General features: G+C 40.5%; 2 protein-coding genes across 2 annotated transcripts in view; one reads left to right on the top strand and one right to left on the bottom strand.

Moving 5' to 3' along the window:
- The window catches only part of LOC139729740 (uncharacterized), a 36,638-nt gene extending 35,111 nt beyond the window's left edge, over positions 1 to 1,527 (bottom strand). The window contains exon 1 of the mRNA XM_071640674.1: positions 1,412 to 1,527. Coding sequence (XP_071496775.1) covers positions 1,412 to 1,504 — 93 coding nt within the window. The 5' untranslated portion in view covers positions 1,505 to 1,527. The remainder of the gene's footprint in view (positions 1 to 1,411) is intronic.
- Positions 1,528 to 6,948: 5,421 nt separating this feature from the next.
- Positions 6,949 to 19,846, top strand: LOC139729739 (putative pre-mRNA-splicing factor ATP-dependent RNA helicase PRP1). Its single transcript, XM_071640673.1, has 12 exons — positions 6,949 to 7,033; positions 8,599 to 8,914; positions 9,692 to 9,891; positions 11,048 to 11,249; positions 12,130 to 12,306; positions 12,631 to 12,885; positions 13,537 to 13,795; positions 14,287 to 14,478; positions 15,697 to 15,819; positions 17,145 to 17,335; positions 17,856 to 18,025; positions 18,711 to 19,846. The coding sequence occupies exons 1-12, from the start codon at positions 6,966 to 6,968 to the stop codon at positions 18,820 to 18,822; spliced, it is 2,265 nt and encodes a 754-aa protein (XP_071496774.1). The 5' UTR covers positions 6,949 to 6,965; the 3' UTR covers positions 18,823 to 19,846.
- The last annotated feature ends 1,422 nt before the right edge of the window (positions 19,847 to 21,268 follow it).

Here is a 21,268-nt window from a genome sequence, read left to right as displayed (position 1 = left end):
CAATGTGGCAAAGAAAACACCATCTGTCATATAGAGCTCATCAACAGAGCTACCAAGTCTCACGCATTCTGCGTGAGACTCAAGCATTTAGGGCCTGTTTCACGATCTCACGCAGGGCACCCATTTTTCTCACGCATCGGGTGAAGTCTGCAATTTGTGCCAAAAATAAGGAGCATAGCTCAAAGGATTCAAGTGATAGTTGCAATTGAAGGTATATTTCCCTTTTGTCTTTCAAAATTAGTAAAAAATAGTCACTTAAGTATGCACCAGATCGCATCATTAAGAGCTAATAATTAAAAAAAGCTCCCTACCATGGGAGGGGCGACACCCTCCTCATTCGCGTGCGCATGCGCGCGAGCGCCGAGTCATAAAAATCTCACTCATAAAAGTTTTTTGAACTTGGCATCTCTGCATCAACTTGTTTGAATTTACACCAAAAGGGGGTTCTTCACATGGTTGTACAGAAGAAGAGATACGAAGATATACAAGAAAAAATGAATGAAAGAAGAAAAAGCATACATTTTTCAGGGGAATGATTTGTGCATTACTGTACAAAATGTGTATAGTAAGCTTTCTGTGAGTTTTTGTTGATGCACCTATGCAATTGAGGCATTCTTGAAATGCTGATTTTTTTTTTAACAAGTTTAAATTTGTCATCTAGCTAGGGCTGTTAATTAGAATCTAGATACAATCAAGGGTGAGGTACCCTCACCCCAATTCACCATGGCATAGACCTTTACTATATTTAATAGGCATAGAGGCACTACATTTACAATCCATGAGCTTCAAGTCCAATCCAGTAGTACTACGACTATGACTATGAGGCAGTAGTCAACATACTAATGACTTGTATGAGACTCAATTCCTTCTCAGTTCTGTCTACTATTAGGTCGGCAAGGAGAGCCATAGTTTCAAAAAAATAAGACTCCTCCGGACGGATGGATCTTTTTTTTCTTTTGCCTGTCGGCGCTATTTTTGAATGCAGCAGTTTCGTACTCTCCAATCTCTCTTCCACTCTTGCCCTCTTTTTCTAGTTTTCTACATAGACTACTCAGTATATCGTCCCGTACGCGACCCGAGTCTATCCTGCTATGGCATTGCATACGAAATAGCGAAACTGCGCCGGTAAACTCGTATAAAGGCTAAAGCCTTGTTGTACCGGTAATACACGTACAGTACGACACGTAAAAAGTAGAATAATTTTACTGCAGCACTGTATCACTGTAGAAACCACGTCGTCGTTCGAAAAGTAAACACAAACGCAGAAACCAGCACATGGGATCAAGGCGTAAAACCCAACTGTGCTGTGCCTGTGAAACCCACTCCTGCACGGACATAATAGTGTAAGGATGATCTGAGTTAGTCACTTGCTAAGTGGCATGAAAGAAATATAGGATAATCAGATACAAACCTCTCCGCATAATTGCTGCCAGTCTTGGTGGCTCCGAACCTGGGAATTTTGATCAGGCTTTCGCCTTTTTCCCCCAGCCCCGAACGCTGCCATCGCATCACGTCGTACCAACACGAGTGTTTCAACACGACTGACGTGTTGTTAAATTGTACATACGACTTACGAGTCGAAGCGCATACAGCTGGTCATGTGTGTTGACGTTATATAATGTCTCGACGTTATAATGTCTCTCGTACAGTTTTGCTCCACTGTATCAAATCGGGACGTCAAAGTTGCTTCCAATTTCAATTTTCAATTTATTTCACAAATCATTCACATTACATGTGACACAAACCCTTGTGGGACACATACAATGTACATTATTTGTATGCATAATTACAAAATTGATCCAGGTTTACGAATAAATAGGGACCTGCAATGGAATCATAAATGTCGCGTGGGACCTTCAAAAGTAGAGCTTGTTAAACAGGGTCCCGAAAATTTCTCTGACCGTTGACCCGCAAACAACAAAAACGCCAGAAATACGTCGAAAAAAAGGGACCACGGACTTTCCAATGTTCAAAGTGCAAAGCCACTCACTATGTGTGGATTGAGCATGGAGCTGCATGGGACCACCATCCACACCTGATCATCACTGGATTACTATTAGCACATTTCCACATTTAGCGGAGCGCATCCAAAGTTTGAAGAAAATCAAACAATCCTTCAAATTCAAAATGTTGTGATTTCTTGAAGAAGAAGAAATTGGGCAGTCATTGCTAGATGGGAAGACTACTACAGTTTCTGATGTCACATACCAAGGACCGTAATAGTATATATATATATATATATATATATATATATATATACTTAAAAATCAAGTCATTTTCTTCTTTTCTATATAGCTAATCAACAGAGCACTTGGTTGCTTCTTTCTGTTAGGGAGAATGATACCCATTAGATAATGTAAGTAAAAATCGAGGAAATGTGCACAGGCCTTATTTTTCATGAAAATGAAGTTTTGTGGAATTCTCTCTGTAGTCATAGCGTTCTTCATAATGTGAAATCAGTAATAGAGTAGTCTTCTCATCCTGCGGATGACGGCACTGGAACTTTATTAATTCAAAGGGAGCCTTTAAAAAGTTTTTAACCGATTGTCTGATTTTTCTTTGATTCCTTTCAGCACTGATGTGTATTCACTCATAATAGGCCCTATTTGGATGCAGACTTGTCCTTCAAGTTTTCATTATATCCTATCATAGAGAGCTGAAATATAACTAACAGAACACTGGATGTTATTTTAAAATAGCTTAGACATGTTATACAGGAAAGAAAGAAGTATTAGTTTCACGCATAGTAGTTTGTTTGACGGTTTTGTTTTGTTTTTGGTGTTTGTTTGTTTTTTTTTGCCACAGCCACGCATGACACCCATTGTGGATGTCGAATGTTGAGCCTATACTGTTTAATGACAGAGTGATGATGTTAAATATTGCCCAATGGATGCACATAGGTTATCCTAAGGCCTACGGATTGGCAACTAAAACCCTTTATTTATCAACATCAGTACCTCTTCATTTCGAGAGAAAAATAACAAATATCAAATGTGATCCATTATTATGCAATAAGGCTCTTATAGTAGTCCTACTTGCCATATCAAAATAGCGCTGTTTGTTCGTTTTGTTTCATTTTTTTTCCCATCTGAGAATAATATGGCTGAATAGCCCATGTTCAGATGATATACTTTATGCATGTTTTATCGAGTGGGTCCATGCAGTTTGATGTGAGGCGAGGCCATCGGGTTATGCACCCTGCCTGCTCTTTGCGATGAAGCGCGATCTTTCCCGTTCTCATGAGTTGTGTCTCTCTCACACAATACATACATGTACAAACCATACGGTGCCCCCATTTTACCAGACCGAAGGACAGAATATTTTGCCTATTACCATAGAGAGCACGGTATGATACACACAACCAGTACTGCACACAACATTGCTCAGCTATAGGCCTATAGACTCGGGAGTCGAACCCCGAGTCCTTTGGATTTGTCCGTCTGCACAGGGAGCTCACCTCCCTGGTCTGCATAAGCAAAGCACCGCTGCCATGCAGTTTTCTATGAATGCACAAAAGAATTCCACAGAATTATTGCGCCTATTGAATATGCTGATAGAGTTCGATGTCGCTTTTTTTCTATTTCTGGTTCCCCGGGTTTAATCAGCTAACAAGCCAAAACAAAAAACAAACAAACAAACAAACAAAAATCAAAGCAAAACAAAACATAATAAAACAAAAAAAAAACAAATAAAATGAAATAAAATAAAATAAAATAAAGTAAAATAAAGTAAAACAAGATTAAAAAAAAAAAAAAAACTTGCCCGCGCTCCCACTTCAAGATCTCATCGTTGCATCGTTGCATTCTATTTTTGTTTTTCTAGTTCCACTTCCGGAGTAAAAAGAAAAAAAAAAGGGGGGGGGGAGGGGTACAATAGTTACACCCTTTAAGTATTCCTATCTTGTAAAGAGTGGGGGCCCCGAGCCCAAAATGAATTAAAATCAACAAAAATTGCATCTCCCGCCATTATGATCAGTATATGACATTGTCTAGCTGCGTATTGTCAAGAAATTTATTGTAGGCATCATTATATATATATATATATATATATATATATATATATATATATATATATATATACATTATGTAAGATATGAGAAAGGAAGGAGAAATCGGTGCGTAGCTTTGACATCATTATTCCTCTTACTGTTCCTCCTTTTTGGAAAAGCGCAAGAGTTGAAAAATTGGTCTCCGCCGGGGATCGAACCCGTGTCTTTGGCATGGAACGCCAACGCCTTTACCGCTCGGCCACGGAGACGTCATAGCGATTCAGACAGACCCAAGCTCGAATACCCGACGGACCAATCTTTCAACTCTTTATGCGCACGTTCCTTTTTTGGGGCAGAGAGTTATATATATATATATATATATATATATATATATATATATATATATATATATATATGTATATGCATATAACCTTCTATGAAGAGGGCTCGATATCCTCAAAGGAAGAGCTATGACAGAAGTATTGGAACAAGTTCACGCGGTTGACTGCAGGTTCATCCTTATTATTGCAACTCGGAGATGATTGCGCCTCATGGAGGTTGCATGAAACTCCGAGTTGCAATAAATACGGATGAACCTGCAGTCAACCGCGTGAACTTGTTCCAATACTTCTCTCCCTCTCTCTCTCCCTCTCTCTCTCCCTCCCCCTCTCTCTCTCTCTCTCTCTCTCTCTCTCTCTCTCTCTCTCTCTCTCGATATATATATATATATATATATATATATATATATATATATACAGTCAAACCTGCCTTAGCGGCCACCTCTCTATAGCGGCCACCTGTCTATAGCGGCCATTGAAAAATCCCCCGAGAGAAAAGCCATGTTAAAGACCCTGTGTATAGCGGCCACCTCTCTAACGCGGCCAGCGGCCACAAATTTTGTTTCCCGCGGTAGATTTTAACCTGTCTATAGCGGCCAAAACCCGATGGAGCCGTAGCCGAGCCGATAATTCAGCGTGTTTTTCTGCTTTTAAGCCGTGCCAGTCATTCCCGGGCAACGTTCAGTGATTGCCAAAGCTGCATTCATCACTCATTCAGTCACAGTAATGCACTAGTGTTAAGCTTTCTTCACGATTATGCACATGCTACATGTACTGTGCACCAATTTCATAAACACCGGCATTGTGTTATGCATGATACACACGTGTGCATACGTACACACAATATGATATGTACATTGTATGTAAGTATTTATAGATGTATACAATGATGATACATGCATGTAAGCAATGCACACAAAGTTGGATTACCTGTCTATAGCGGCCACCTGTCTATAACGGCCACTTTTTACGTATCCCTTGGGTGGCCGCTATAGACAGGTTTGACTGTACATATATACAATATACCGAAAAGGCAGCCCCCTTGAACTGGCTGTGAAGGACCCACCAAATCAGAAGAGAAGCGGAATTTCCTATCGGTATTAGTTTTGTTCATGTGTTTCGACTGATAATGGAACGCGGAAGTGTTATACAGAGTAAGATTTTGAGCCTATTTCTAACCTTGCAATTAACTCTTTTGCATCCCTGCGGATTTTGAGATATTCAAGATGGCAACCAGAAATTGAAATTGAAATGTAGGCTTTTCCTTGGAAATGGTGAATAAACTCAAAACAAAATGATAGGCTCAGGCCCTACACTATTTCGATCAAGGTGTTGAATCCAAATTTTTTGATGCACCTCTTGCATCCTTAAGAATTTTGATATATCGAAGATTTTACAGTCATCTTAAATATCTCAAAACTCTCAAGGATGCAAGTGTTACATCAATCAGATTCGGATTCAACACCATTGAAATAGGATAAAAACCGTCGATTTCCTTCCAATTTTGTTTGATACTTACAATTAGGAGAAACTTCAGAAGACAGATTTGGCTCCTGTTTTCAATATCTCCCAAAGCCCTCATTCCTTCGGAATAACGAATCTTCGGACCAAAGAACCTACAGAATGACGAACCTTCGGAATAACGAGCTGTAACCAATTTTTCACCATTTTAGGACTAATAGGGCCTAGGGCCTATGACTTGAATTATTGGCAGCAATACTTAGTAGGCCTAACTCAAATTCCTCAAGCTCCTGCATGCAAAAGTTGGATTATCCAGATTCAGATTCAGCACCCTCAACAAAAATATGAAATTTTTATGTTTGTTTCCCATTTTCACCAAAAATTTATAAGGAAATATAGGAATTTCAAATTCTCGGCGGCCATCTTGAATATCTCAAACCCTCAAAGATGCAAGCATCATCCAGATTCTGATTCTGCACCCTCAAAATAAGGTAAAATCTAAAAAAAAAACCAACAACAACAATGTAGGCCTACGATGGCGAAGATTTGAGAGCGGAGATTTGAAGCGACCAACACACGATAATGCCGCGCTTTGTCAATTTTTTAAGATCGTAGCGGAATAGCTGCCTAGATGTCTCTCTGGATGATGAGATGGCCAGGTTGCGTTTTTTTTAAGACGGCACAGATTGGGGCATGGCGCGTGTTAAACCTATTTGAAAAACGTTGGGTTAGGGTTAGGGTTAGGGTTAGGGTTAGGGTTAGGGTTAGGGTTAGGGTTTGATGGTTAGGGTTAGGATTAGGATTAGGGTTTACCCCGGTTAGGTTTAGGGATAGGGTCCCCAATAGATTTTTAGGGTCCCCAATCTGCGCCGTCTAAAAAAAACACGCGGCCGGGTTATTGAAACGTGCGTACGCGTACGTACGGCAGTCGCGCGTTTTTAGCTAGCCCAGCATACTAAGCAGGTAGGATCACCGCACGCATCACCCACTTAGCTACTCTGTAGCTGATAAGTGTAGTACATGTACGAGAATCACATGTTACCGAGTACCGGTACGGTGTACGTTTTGTGTACAATACTAAGAGTATTGCCTTTGCCTGTGTACTGTGTGTAGCGCGCGGTATCAATATTCTCTGCAAGCAATTTCACCTCGGAAATTCCTTCCAATTGAGCGAAATTATGTCCAAACGACGTCTAGACATAGATGATTCTTACAGTCGGAGGAAGGGAGGCGATGGAGAATACAGGTGAGTCAATGCAAATAAGTTACAAAAATAGAGATTCTAGCAGAATCTGAAATAAAGTCAGCATAAAATCGTCCATGTGATGCTGCATGTACATATTTTGTACGTCCTACATAAATCCCATAGAGAGAGTCTAGCAGCCAGTAGTAGGCAACCTACATCACATGTACATGTGTACCAGTACCATGACCGCACAAATACGCCGTGTTCCAGTGCAGCTCATGTAGTGCAGTGCTAAAGACCTGTCACAAATAACACTATTATAGACAGTAAAATCTATATCAAACACCAATAGTCAATGACTAGTGTTGTAGCTGGTGGTTGTAGAAATGCTGCTGATCATTAACCTGTTCCCTGTCCAACTTATTTAAATGAGTTAATGTCAATGACTTCATTCAACAACCAACACATAATAGTGACATAGCACATAACATTTAGTCTAACAATTAACATAGTCGATAGAGACACATGCCATGGTCATGGATTTACTTTACATGTGATGATAGTCGGACAAGATGCCGTCACAACACTAATACTTGTTTACTTGTGTACAGTGACAGTGATGCGTTAATAGTTGGGATTTACATAATTTACGGTGCTATACTTGGTGAACTTTCACACCACCATTTGACCACCGTGTCGTGTCCTTGTCAAATGATATGATTTAAACCTCTTATGAAATAGGAAAGAGCATGTAATTTTAAGAAGGATTCAATGTTTATTTGATGAAAATTGGTTTTCAAATGGCTGAGGTATCCCCCCCAAAAAGTGATAATAATTAAAGACTACAGGCCACAACTTTATTAGGATCTCTTTGTTTCACCTTGTTTTTGGATATATCGGGCCACTTCAAAACCGATTTTCATCCAATAAACTTTTGATACCCCTTAGAATTGCATGCTCTATGACATCTCATAGAGTGGTTTCTGAATATCTCGCAAAATGTTAAAAGCTAAATCCTCACCTCAACCAGAACTGTACACACCCTTTAGGTATTCCTAGCTTACCCTATCTTTCCTAAATAAATTCACATAAATCTTATCTTTGTGAGTTTCCTCTTGTCTTACTTTTCTCAGTTTCCTCTTCAGTCGCATTTTCTACCTATCACTCTCTTCTTTGTTTCCTCCTGGTTATCTTTCCTTTTTTCATCTTTTTTGTCTGTGCTCCTTTCCTTTTTCTCATCTTTTTTGTCTTAACTCCAGTAAAGCATCATCAAATTTGCTTATTTGTAATATACCATGATGATTCTCCATCAGAGTGACGAGTGCTAAAAAGTGAAAGAAAGAAATTCCCAAAGGATCTTTAGTGACTTTCCACATTGCAGTAAAAGAGCATGTCTTTCTGTCTTTGTCTCAACTCATGTATTATACATGTACTATTCTGAACTATGACTTGCTGGATCATGATTTCTAAGTTAAACCACCCTAAAGTTGTAATATGTAACTGAGTGGCTTCAGGCAAGATTTATACATTAAGACCCGTCACAAACATGAACTATTTGTTTGTAGGCCTAAGTCATTACGTTTCATATTTTATGAACATTTCATGAAATTGTGTGGTTCATGTAGAGACAGAGAGCGAACAAGAGACCGAGAGGATGACAAGGACAGAGGAGATGGCCGGCGGGAACGGGACAGGGACAGGGAACGGACGCGATGGGAGTCTGCAGGGGTGACAAGTGCTCCCCTCTCTGTCCCTCCACCTACAACTCCAGTGACCATCAACCCCCTCACTCTCACCCCCTACTCTGCCAGATACCACCAGATTCTGGCAAAGAGGAGAAACCTTCCGGTGTGGGAGTACAAGGAGAAGTTTATGCAGGTTATGGATAAGAACAAGATTATTGTGCTTGTTGGAGAAACAGGGTCTGGTAAAACAACACAAGTGAGTTGGCATGACTTAAAGTTCCGTTGAATGTTTGTAGTCTTCAAAACAACAGTGCGAACAGCTCAAAAGCTTTGACAGATTTCCTCATTTTCATGTTGCACTACACATTGTGTGTGCGATTCCCTATTCATGAGGGCACAGATAATTAAGGTCTGTTGATTTTATATTTGCTTTCCCTGAATTGAAAATCAAAGTATGACATGTGATGTGTTTGTGGAAGTACCAGGGTAATACATTGTATCTTTACAAGTGTTCCATTATAGCAACAGTACACATGAAAACACTCTTTTTGACAATGTGGAATAGAACTATTGGGATATAACATTGTTTATGAATTAAAGGAAGTTTATATTGTGGAATCAAGTTCTCATTTTAGACTAGTTGACTGAAATCACAACTTTTTGTTGTTGTTGCTGTGAATTGTTCAAAAATGTCTGTACTCCTACCTTGTTCAACTTTATGCCTTTGCATGTGCTTATGAGTGACAGGATGAAAGTACAAGGTTAAAATCCATCTGAGTCTTCAATTCAATCCATTACAGGGAATAATTTTCCTAGTATCGCATCGCAATTTGGTATGCATTTTTTGTACCACTGTTTCTGTGTTGCACTTTCCTTCCATAGAATTGTACAGGATACCATTCAAAATAATATCAGTTAAAATTGCTACCAGGTAATCAAATCCAAGTTGAAAAATTACTACCTGCATTAGACATGAATTCATAGATTATTTGCATGCATTCTTTCCTCTGTTGTTTAACTTGCTTGTGGACAGATTCCCCAGTGGTGCATAGAGTTTGTGAGACAGAAGTTCCCCCTGCAGAGCGGAAAGGGTGTGGCTTGCACCCAACCAAGGAGGGTGGCAGCCATGAGTGTCGCCCAGCGTGTCGCCGACGAGATGGATGTTGTTCTTGGCCAAGAGGTTGGCTACAGTATCCGATTTGAGGACTGCACGTCACAGAAAACCATCATGAAGTGAGTTGTGCACTCAGTTGTGAAGATTCTTTTTCCCTTTTTTCAGGCGTCCATCGCCAGAGGCATTATGTTTTCAGGTTCCATTTGTTTTTGTTTTGTGCTTGAGACAGCAGCAGAAGTCATGCTGCATATGTGTGGAAATTGACTTGTGTTCCATGACTTGATTCATGTATTTTTGATGTTTTAAGGGCAATTTGCACTTATGAGGTAATGTATAGTTATGACAAACGTATATGAATAATGAAACTTGTTATAATTAGTTCAACAGTAACTAGAGTGCACGATGCAAAATGTTTGCTGCAATCCTGGAAAATGTCTTTCAGCATCCTTCATGTACATGTATTACTGTAAAAGTGGAAATTTTCAGTGTTGAAATTTTCGCACATTTTGTGCAACCAGAAACTAGCACGAAAATAAGAGCACGCGAATATTTTTGCTTGCCATATGTTCCTGTACTTGGTTTCTTGATTCCGCGGAATTAAAAACACGCGAAACTCTTCTCACCCGGCCAAGCGCAAAAATTTAGTCGCGCGGAAATATCCACTTTTACAGTACTCTACTCAAGTAATGGGAACAAACGAAATGAACTCACCATTGGGATGAGGTGAAACCCATTCAGTCTCGCTCCCTTGATTCCTTCATCTTGTGTGTGATGTCAGCTCTATTTGAGTTGACAAAACCACCACCCAGAAGTTTATGGTGCATTTTGTATTATAAACTGTGTACAGACATACAGATATGAATGTTTTTCCGTAGTGTCTGTATGTGTGGGATGGGCCTGTGGTATTGAGGAGTGGTGGAGAACTTGAATGTTTTTGGTTATTCTGTAAGGTCTCACATTGATATAAATCTCAAGAAACACTTCTTGGACCTGTATGCAATACAGAAAAGCATGTTTCTGTAACAAAATACATACATGAAATGTACAATGGCCTGTGCAATATGTCTATGTATCAGGAAAATTAACACACTCCAAAGATGTATATTACACACCATGTTCTCTTTATTGTAGAATAAGTGCATATACCTTTATATCAAACTGAGGAGTATGGACCTGTTTTTTGAATAGTGGCATTAATATACCACGCAGCAGAAGTGCAAAAAAAAAAATTTTCCCTCCTCCCTTTACCATGTCAAATCACCGTTCTCTTTAAAGGTACATGACAGATGGTATGCTGCTCCGTGAGGGTATGACCGACCCCCTCCTAGAACGCTACGGTGTCATCCTCCTCGACGAAGCTCACGAGCGCACACTGGCCACAGACATCCTGATGGGTCTACTGAAGGAGGTAGAGAAGCAGCGTTCAGACCTCAAGCTGGTCATCATGAGTGCTACGCTGGACGCTGGCAAGTTTCAAGTAAGTGTGACAAAGAAATTGATGTTTCATTCAAAGCTGGCCCCAGCCATTCATGTAACTAAAGTTGGTATATAGGCTGACCTAGACACCGACTGCTTGTAATGATCATTGGCGTAGTTAGGCTAGGCGATGTGATGCCCAACCTCAGTTTGCATATTTGGTCTGTGTACAGATGCCCATGGCTCCCTATTTCTGTACCTTTTCAGTCAGCTTTATAGATAAATGAATATGAGGTAAATAGTCAGTTATGTCTGGACATTACAGAGACTCCAACTCTCCCGTTTTCGACGGGAGATCTCCCGCCGAAAGCCCATTTTTGCACAATCTCCCGTTCTCCCGTTTGAGATTTGATTTCTCCCGCCCTGGCTCTGTGTCTCCCGGTGGAAAGGATTTCTTACTTATTTCTATCGTATGTTGAAAAAACAAGCCTTTGATAGCACCAGAGAACATCTAGAATCCTAGGAACTTCGCGCTTCTCACACATCAACTTGGAGTCTCCCGTTTGCTAGGGGTTTCAGGCGGGAGAATCTCCAGATCAGAAGGCGCTTGGGTTGGAGTCTCTGACATTATGGTTTTATAAGGGCAAAGGTTGCATTGTGTGTGAAGGTATATAGCAAATTTAGGATGATGACAACAAAAGCGAAATGATGATGAAGCGATGAAAGCTCTCAAGACATATGTTGGTTACAAAGCCTCATGTATTAAATCACTACAGACCAAGTATTCATGGAGGCCATTTTGTTGTTCTTCTTGTTCTCTAGCAGTTTTTTACCAGATTTCACTATTTTTGTAACATTCCATGTGCAGGTGCGACTGGTTGACTTTATTTTATGTCAGTGTTTTATACCATTGTTTGCTAACTTCTCTACCTCTCTTGTAGCATTACTTTGACGATGCTCCGTTGATGACAGTCCCCGGTCGTACTCACCCCGTGGAGATCTTCTACACGCCAGAGCCCGAGCGGGACTACCTAGAGGCAGCCATACGCACTGTGGTCCAGATTCACATGTGTGAGGAGGTAGAGGGCGACATTCTCCTCTTCCTTACGGGCCAAGAGGTGAGAACTCAAATTCTAGAATCTTGATGACATTTGAAAGTCTGCATGGGAATGAATTCTCTCATACACCAGCAAATATCATTGACTATTAATTTAGGCTTTGCTGGTTCATTAAACCTATGTCAAAATATCATGATTAAAAAATAACAGGTTTTGTACATAGTGGTGACCTGACAATGATATACCCATTCAGTCCTGTCCACTTTGGCAAGGTGTTTGTAGTATTCCCTCAGGTGGTTCATACGATAATTGACTACAAAAATTTGTGATGTGGTTATGTTGTTAAAATTCACATTCTACCAAAACTGTGATTGAATTATCCAGGAAATCGAAGAGGCGTGTAAGCGCATCAAGCGGGAGATTGACAATCTGGGTCCAGAGGTTGGGGACCTGAAGACCATTCCACTCTACTCCACCCTGCCCCCGGCGATGCAGCAGCGGATCTTCGAACCTGCCCCGCCTACCAAGGCCAACGGGGCCATAGGTCGCAAGGTGGTGGTCTCCACCAACATTGCGGAGACTTCGCTGACCATTGATGGTGTCGTCTTTGTGATAGACCCAGGATTTGCCAAGCAGAAGGTGAATACTTTATTACACATCTTATCTCTCTACTCAAAGTGAAGGAGAAAAAGAGAAAAATGGCTGTGTTTAGAAAAATTTGAATTGCTGTTTAAATTTTCAAATGAGCCTGATGATTTTTGTCTGAACTGTTAGAAGATGTGCCGTGGCCAGGTATCATGCAATGTGAAACACAGTAAACAATTTGTATGACACAAGATGTTTTTCTCATGTCTGTGAAAGTGGGTGCCCCATGGTAATTTAGGTACTGTTGGCAGCACTCTCAGCTTACCCTTTGTTCTTCAACATCGTGGAGTAACCATTTGCACACTTATCCCAGTGATGCACCCAAGCCTGTGCATAACACATCAACCAGTGCAACTGACTGTAATTTTGATAGCCAAAGTGGCTTATCAAAACCTGTAGTGGGGAAAAATTAGAGATGACTATTCTAGACAAGTAGTCACTATAGATAGTTGGATGAAGATGGCTGCAGAATGAATTTCACAATGAAAGTATGGCCTTGTAGCACACCATCATAGATGCTCAGGGATACCCTCTGAAATATGTGCTTTGCAAAATGAGACAATAATTCCTCAATCTGACATCAAACTTGCAAGGTGACATCAATGATGATTCTTTTAACTGTTTGTGACCTTTGACCTCCACCAGGTGTACAACCCCCGCATCCGTGTGGAGTCCCTGCTGGTCTCCCCCATCAGCAAGGCCAGCGCCCAGCAGCGGGCGGGGCGTGCCGGTAGGACCCGGCCGGGCAAGTGCTTCCGCCTCTACACGGAGAAGGCCTACGACAGCGAGATGCAGGCCAACACTTACCCGGAGATCCTGCGCTCCAACCTTGGCACGGTGGTGCTGCAGCTCAAGAAGCTTGGCATTGACGATCTCGTGCATTTTGATTTCATGGACCCACCAGGTATCTGTGTGTGTGTGTGTGTTTGTGTGTTTGTGTGTGTGTGTGTGTGTGTGTGTGTGTGTGTGTGTGCGTGCGTTTGTGTGTATGCTTTATTTGCAAAGGTATTGAATTTTCTTCGTCCAAGGCAATATTATTTCATTACCATGACAACTGATATAGTTTGTTGGATGCTACGTCAATAGATATCCAGTCTGTTGGTATTGGCCTGATAGATTTTGCAAAGGAGCATCTGCAACATGTGAGAGAAAGTCCCAGAATCAATTCTTCAAATTTGCAAACTTACTTAAAAGTGTGTTTTCTTTTTTCTTTTTTTAAAGAATCAAAAGGGGCATTCAACTTCCAAATAGAAACCCAGGTAGCTTTTGTTGAATTAGTGCTTTCGTAGCTGTTGCCAAATTCTTGGTAACTTTGTGTGCCTACGATAGGCTGACCTCTTTGTCTTGACGTTAGAACCAACCTTGCATGTAATTTCTTGCACCATGCTCGAGTAGCTCCCGAGACACTGATGAGGGCGCTAGAGCTGCTGAACTACCTAGGAGCTCTGGACGACAACGGCGACTTGACGCGGCTTGGCTCCATGATGGCGGAGTTCCCCCTGGACCCCCAGCTGGCGAAGATGGTGATCGCCAGCACCGACTACAACTGCTCCAATGAGGTCCTCTCAATAACCGCCATGCTCTCAGGTAATGCATCAAGAGTCGGAGCTCTTGTATATCTTCAATGGCACCCATTCTATATGCAATCTCTTTTGCTCATTTTTCTTCCGTTGCCGTGTTGCAATTAAAAATCAGTTGATTCTTCATTATCTGCATGCTTACACAGCGTAAGACATCCCCCTCTACCTTTATTTTGTCTGGCTCCATTTTCATTAATTTTATCATTATATGACTGCGTAGGAAGTTTTACCTTCAAGCAGTCACTCGGTCATCTGCAATCTACAGAATATTTCAGATGAATGAAATGACCTGTAATGGAAGCATGAAGTCCCAAGCACTTTAAGCAAACACTAACTGTGAAAGGAACAAACTACAAACAGTGCTCTAATCTAAAAATCATGATTGCAGAAATATGAGAAATGTAGTGCTGCCCTTAAGTATTTTCTTTTAATGGCCAAAGATTATGTATTTATTCCCCATATTTTGACATTAGCAATAGTTCCTTGGTTTCCCTTGTGTGTCCAGCTCTGCTTGGTCCCCTCAATGTGGTTAGCTTGATTTCTGTGTGGTCTAAATACCTCGTCTGTGTTGTCTTCCCCCAGTTCTGTTGTTAATGATATTCTGGATGTTGCCCCATCACTCTTCATGTGATCGCTTAACTGAACTTGCTTCTACTAATTTAAGTTGACTTGTTTGTGCTTTATATAGATTTATTTTGAAATTTTATTTTTTTGACTGCAAATTGTGTTACTTTCTTATTTTGTACATTAAGATATTTCATTCTCCCAAGATATAGGCAAATGAAAATTGTCTTTTTTTTTTAAGTTTTACTATTTTGGAGGTTGAACTGTTTGCTATGCCATACTACACTTCAAATCAAAGTGCTCATGCATTAGCTAGGAAAATAAATTTAAAAGAAATAACAACTGTGGTACTCAGATTTGGTACAGTGTGATGTTTCAGTTGTGCTATACTTGAATGATTGGATGATTGCAATCTAACTCGCTCTCGACTTCCTGCGATATACTGATGTGTGAAAATCAGTCTAGGCAGAATGCAAGCATTGACTCTTTCTTCTTAGCCACTGTATCTCATGCCGATAAGGTAGAGTTGGGTTTGGTGGTAGTGTCCAAGCTCTCTCTGAAGAGCTCTTAGGGGTTGATGTCTTAGGACCATCAGAGCATGCAGTGGTCTAAACCCCGAGGGGAACTGGGTGGCGGCCCCCCCGATTTTAATTTTGTTTAGTCCCACAGTGTTTCCTGCGACCCAACGAGGCCAAGAAACTCGCCGACGAGGCCAAGATGCGGTTCGCCCACATAGACGGAGACCACCTCACGCTGCTCAACGTCTACCATGCCTTCAAACAGAGTGAGTGCTAATGTTACCTCTTATTTAACTCAACATGCAATGCTAAGATGATCAATGAAATTCATAGTCAAAGATTGCCATTGGTGTCACTGGGATAAGAACAAAAACTTATGCAAGGACACCGCCAATTAAGACTGAAGCAATAGCCAAAAAAGAAAACCTTTGCTATTTGTCTTTCTCCATGCAATGCTACTGTAAAACATGATATATTCGCGGCATGACATTTTCGCGAATTGGAGCCGACAGCCCTTTTCGTGGCATGAAATTTTCGCGAATTGCCACTGGTGTTCAATGCATGTAGTGTAGACAAAAACTTTCGTGTGCATTTTAATTTCACGAATTTTGGCGCTCGCGAAATTCGCGAAATTAAAATGCAAGCGAAAATTCCTCGTTTTACAGTATGTTCCTGCATGTCTTGTTCTGTGCGACTTTATCCACTTTTGTTACCTATAGGTGATTCTCAAACTGTGTGTCAGTGGTTATATTTCCCCTACTTATATCTACTTATTATAATTATCAATTGTCATTGTCAGGTGTAATAGAAGCACTAGTTCTATTGATGATAGTGATGATTGTTATAGTGATGATGATGGTGATGATAAAGATGATGGCTATAATGAATATTATTATATACCTCATATATAGATTCCTCTCATCTGATTGGTTAAAAGTGGAGTCATGAAAATAGCTGTGCCCCATTTTTTTATGGAAATGACGTCATGATTTATTGTGCCCGGGGCGTAGAATCAACTGTGCCCTGTAAATAGGTTTGGAGACAGTCGCTACCCCGTACGCATAGATCACTCATATGTACGCACCAATGATACGACCGCCGCGCTGTCGATCAGCGTTGATTACGAGTGCTGTAAAAGAGACCAGAATCTGTATTTTCGGTATCTATATTTTCAGTATATAAAACAAATAATGACAGCTTGATATTCGGGGCACAGTTAAAATTATGTAGGCCCTCGGTGATGTGAAAACCATAACTATGCCCTCAGCTTTGCTTCGGGCATAGTTATGGTTTTCACATCACCTTGGGCCCATAATTTTAACTGTGCCCCTCATAGCAGTCATTATTTGTATACTATTATCACGACCACACCTACTATTACCTCTGTCATTCTGTGTGTGTGATTTTGATTTTTTTTTTTTCAGTTGATCAGACAAAGCTGATTGTATATTGTGTTAATACATTTAAGATGAATGTCTTTGTCATGTAATATTATAGAAATCAAATAAATATTATTGAAAAAAAAAGAGTGTGTGTGTGTTTATCACTTCCTCTTGTCACATTCTTGTCAAATATTCCAACCCTCATACAGACAACGAGGATCCACAGTGGTGCTACGACAACTTCATCCAGTACCGGTCTCTCAAGTCGGCTGACAGCGTCCGGCAGCAGTTGGTTCGGATCATGGACAGATTTGCTCTACGCAGGACCAGCACGGATTTCAATAGCAAGGACTACTACTTGAATATTCGCAAGGCCCTAGTCAATGGTTTCTTCATGCAGGTTCGTTTGTTGACAAATTGGCTTTCATGATCCCAGGCATCAAGGCATCCGTACAGTCTGGAAAACATGCAAACTCTTTGTGCCTATAAATTGTATGAATCTTACAATTCCATAATGTTTGGAGATTTTGAACAAGACATTAATGAGAATATCTTTCAAGTGCATAAAAATTAAGATGAATACTGGCCCTGTTAGTTGGAAAGCCTTTATATGAAAGTGTCACATTATCATTGTATTGTTCTCCTTTCCACTTTCAGAGCATACAACTCCCATCATGCATATTCCATGCTGTAAAAGTGGAAATTTTTTAGCATTTTGGGCAACATGAAACTAGAGCGAAAATAAAATCTTTGATTGCATGGAATTAAAAACATGCAAAATTAATTTTTCCTGACTGAGCGCAAAGTATGGCTCACACGAAAATTTCCACTCTTACAGTAACTTTGAATTTCACTCAAGGGAGCATTTGTATTGTGGTATCGTGACTTTGACAGTGTCCACTTTCTCCTGCCCCCTGAAGGTCGCCCATCTGGAGAGGACAGGTCACTACTTGACGGTCAAGGACAACCAGGTGGTGCAGCTCCACCCGTCCACCTGCCTGGACCACAAACCAGAGTGGGTCCTCTACAACGAGTTTGTCTTGACCACCAAGAACTACGTCCGCACAGTGACCGACATCAAAGCGGACTGGTGAGTGTCAAAGCTCTGCCTTGAAGCTAGGGGAATAATCCAGGTGATACTCATAGGAGCATAGAAAGATATAGATATTGTAACATTTGAATCTACTCTGGGAACATATTTGCTTTGTGCAAAAATTGGACACAGTATACATTGTCATCGTAAGTGGAAATATTCTTGTACCACGTTTATACTGTGAGCTTGTTTCAGAGCCTCCTCAAGGAGGTTCAAAAGCCCACTCTGAAAAAAACAATCTCTTGTCTGTTGTCTGGTCTGTCTCTTTTCTGGTTATACATGTACATGCAAATAATGTTGTTGGGCTACATGATTAGGTTTAATCCCTGCACGGAGGGACTAGTTTGTAAGGACTTTAGAAATACATGTATACTGATTTCTTGGTATTTGTTTTCTTTAGGCACATCCCTTGCATTACAAATTATTGTATGCTAAATTCCTCTCTGGAAAGGCCTTGCCTAATCAGGTGCACCTGAGAATCAGTCAGCTATCTTTTTTTTTCATATCAGAAGTGTTGTCAAATGATGAGATGCTTTTAAATAATGATTATTTTATAGTTTGTTTTAGTCTAGTGTATTTGAAGTGTAACACATTTGTGTCTGAAAATACAAGCTTTTTTTTTCTCAGTTCCCACACTATTTCTAATATGCAAATTTTTGTCCCCCTTTTCCTCTCCTTCCAGGCTGATGCGTCTGGCTCCTCAATACTACGACATGGCCAACTTCCCCCAGTGCGAAGCCAAGAGGATCCTGGAGAGGATAGCTATGAAACTACAAGGATGGGACAAGCAGTGATGTCACCTGACAGGCAGTAATGTCACCTGACACTTGTGTGCGACTGCTCAAGAAAGTCACATGCCCAACCAATAGATAGCTAAAGCTTCATGTACATGGCTGAGAACTCATATTGGGTATACCAGTGCCATAGAATGTGCCGTGACATGGAATGACTGTCTTGAAGACCAGGGGGTGGGGCAAGTCAAAGCGGAAGTTACATAATGGGTCATGATCACATGACCACCTGTGTTGTTTACTGCAGGCGGGATGTCAGAGTTTGCAACTTGAACACTTGGTTTCTTTGTATGCGAAAAGAAGATGTGGTGCTATTTGACTGCAATGGCATCATGGTACGTCCACTTTTGAAGACTGGTGAGCAAACACGTTTCCCCCCATGTGCCAACACTTTACTGAAGAGCACATCCCAACTCACTCTCTGCAGGGAAATTTAGGTCCATTAGAAAGTTGATTTGACAGAACAGATCGAAATAAAAGCAAGAGATCAGTGTTAGTTTAGCAGCAAATTTGAGTGAAATTACACCAATTTGATTGCCAGTTATTTATCTGGAAACAAATAGGGAAAGTTAACAGATATCTCAGTCATGCTCATGTGTAACAGAAGGACCAAATTACTCTGCCCTTGAATATGGGTTCTGACACCTAACTTCCTCGATCTCAAAAGATGTGATAAATACAGACATCAAAGATGGCAGTGGGATGCCATGTTGAAAGAATCAGCATACATGCAAAGTGTCACATATTTCTAGATTTTTGCTTGCCCTGCTGAAACCTTCACCGTTATCTTGCTGTTTTCTCTAGTTGTGAAGAACATTCATTGTTCTTTCAACTACATTCTCCCTAAAGCGCACAGCACCAATTCTTGAAGTCTGCATCTTGTAGAAGAATTTGACTATGAGTGTGAAGTATCATGGTCGAGCCCTATTTATTATCATCGGAAAAAGGTACTTTGCACATTGATAATGAACATTTTGCTATACAAGACAAGTGTCTGTGTCAGACACACACAGTGCAGCGATGTATAACAAGCAAGTTGAGTAATTAGGTAAACATTTTTGTAGCTGTTATTTTTATGGTCCAAATATGTCAACTTGAAAATGATGAAAAGGGAATGACAGTTGTTGTTTTCTTGTGTGTGAATAATCTTGGCTACATTGGTCTTGTATGTGGGAAGAAAATTTGCATGTGAAAAGGAAGAACAGAGAAGCTGACTTGGTCTGATTAACAATATGCAATTGATTTATAATAGGAGCACTCAAACAATGGACAAAGAGCTGGAGATGCTTTCATTGTAATCACACTTTATAAGTTAGCTCCATCTTGACATACAACACGCATTTACATCTTGTGTTATTTTGTTTTGTCTGTAATTCTTACTCTGTCCCTGTTCACATTCCTGCTCTCGCAAGATCCGACTTTAGGACATGATGCATAGTTTGATATTTTCATGTGTGTGTATCCATTAGCAGATATATCCTTGAAGTTGGTGGTGTTGTTGAATTCAGCAGCTACAAAGACCTGACTGCAAACACTAATATACTGCTGGATACGATAATGGATTGCAGTTTATGTTTACTTGATTGATTACCTTGTAATCTTTTGTCAGGCTTGTGGCGATTGACTTTCGTGCAGTATTTAGTTCAACAGACTTGGCGCAGCTCACCTGGATAATTACTCCATTGCGAGAAATCGTAGTTATAGGATGTGCAATGATTGTGCATTGTATCGCAAGGGTCCAAGTTTACATAGATTCACACAGAATGATTTAAGGCATGTATTCTACATGTTCACTCAAAAGCAGGGTGTAGCATAGAGGGATATTACTGCGCACAGTACATAGTCTATGTGGGAATGCAGTAGTCCATGTTGTATGGATCAGATTTCATATCACCTGGGATTTGAAAGTTAATAGGAATTCTTGGTTTGGTGTGTATTCTTTCCATGTGCAGGATTATGCTAACTGACTTGCTTGTCTATGGTGTTCTCTCTGCCATAAGCCTATTTGAATATTTGTTTTTGAAGGCTAAGTTGAAATTGACTTTCATCAATCTGCTAATTTCAGGTTCTTCAAGACTAGTAGAGGCTGTGTATTACATTGGTTTTCACTGGAAATTTGTGTGATATATTTTTCTGTGGTAGTGTTGGCCACCGTCATTACTACTACACCACAAGACTCAATACTGGCAAGTTGTTGCTGAACAGTAAATGTCCTGTCACACTAAACATGCATTCACTTCCTGCAGGATCCTAATCAAAGACAACTTGTTCTTTTGTTACAAATCTAAATTATCCATAAATCCCTGCTTTGATGTACATTTGGTCCCCAAGTCACCATATCAATTTGCCCCCCCCCCCCCCCCCCCCCCCCCCCCCCGAATTATCTCGGATCATTTAGTGTAAGTGAAGGCCATAGTATGCATGCACAAAAAAAAGAGCATAGCTTCTT

Source organism: Diadema antillarum, unplaced genomic scaffold (assembly GCF_040938485.1).
Source record: "Diadema antillarum isolate AM-2024a unplaced genomic scaffold, OU_Dant_1.0 seq00000262_RagTag, whole genome shotgun sequence".
Classification (NCBI taxonomy): Eukaryota; Metazoa; Echinodermata; class Echinoidea; order Diadematoida; family Diadematidae; genus Diadema; species Diadema antillarum.
Note: the sequence above shows the minus strand (reverse complement) of the source record. Positions and strands in the feature narration are given on the sequence as shown.

Coding starts and splice junctions, on each gene's coding strand:
- LOC139729739 (XM_071640673.1), top strand. CDS start 6,966: ATGTCCAAACGACGTCTAGACATAGATGATTCTTACAGTCGGAGGAAG. Junction 12,307..12,630: donor TCTTCCTTACGGGCCAAGAG/GTGAGAACTCAA, acceptor TGAATTATCCAG/GAAATCGAAGAGGCGTGTAA. Junction 14,479..15,696: donor AATAACCGCCATGCTCTCAG/GTAATGCATCAA, acceptor AATTTTGTTTAG/TCCCACAGTGTTTCCTGCGA.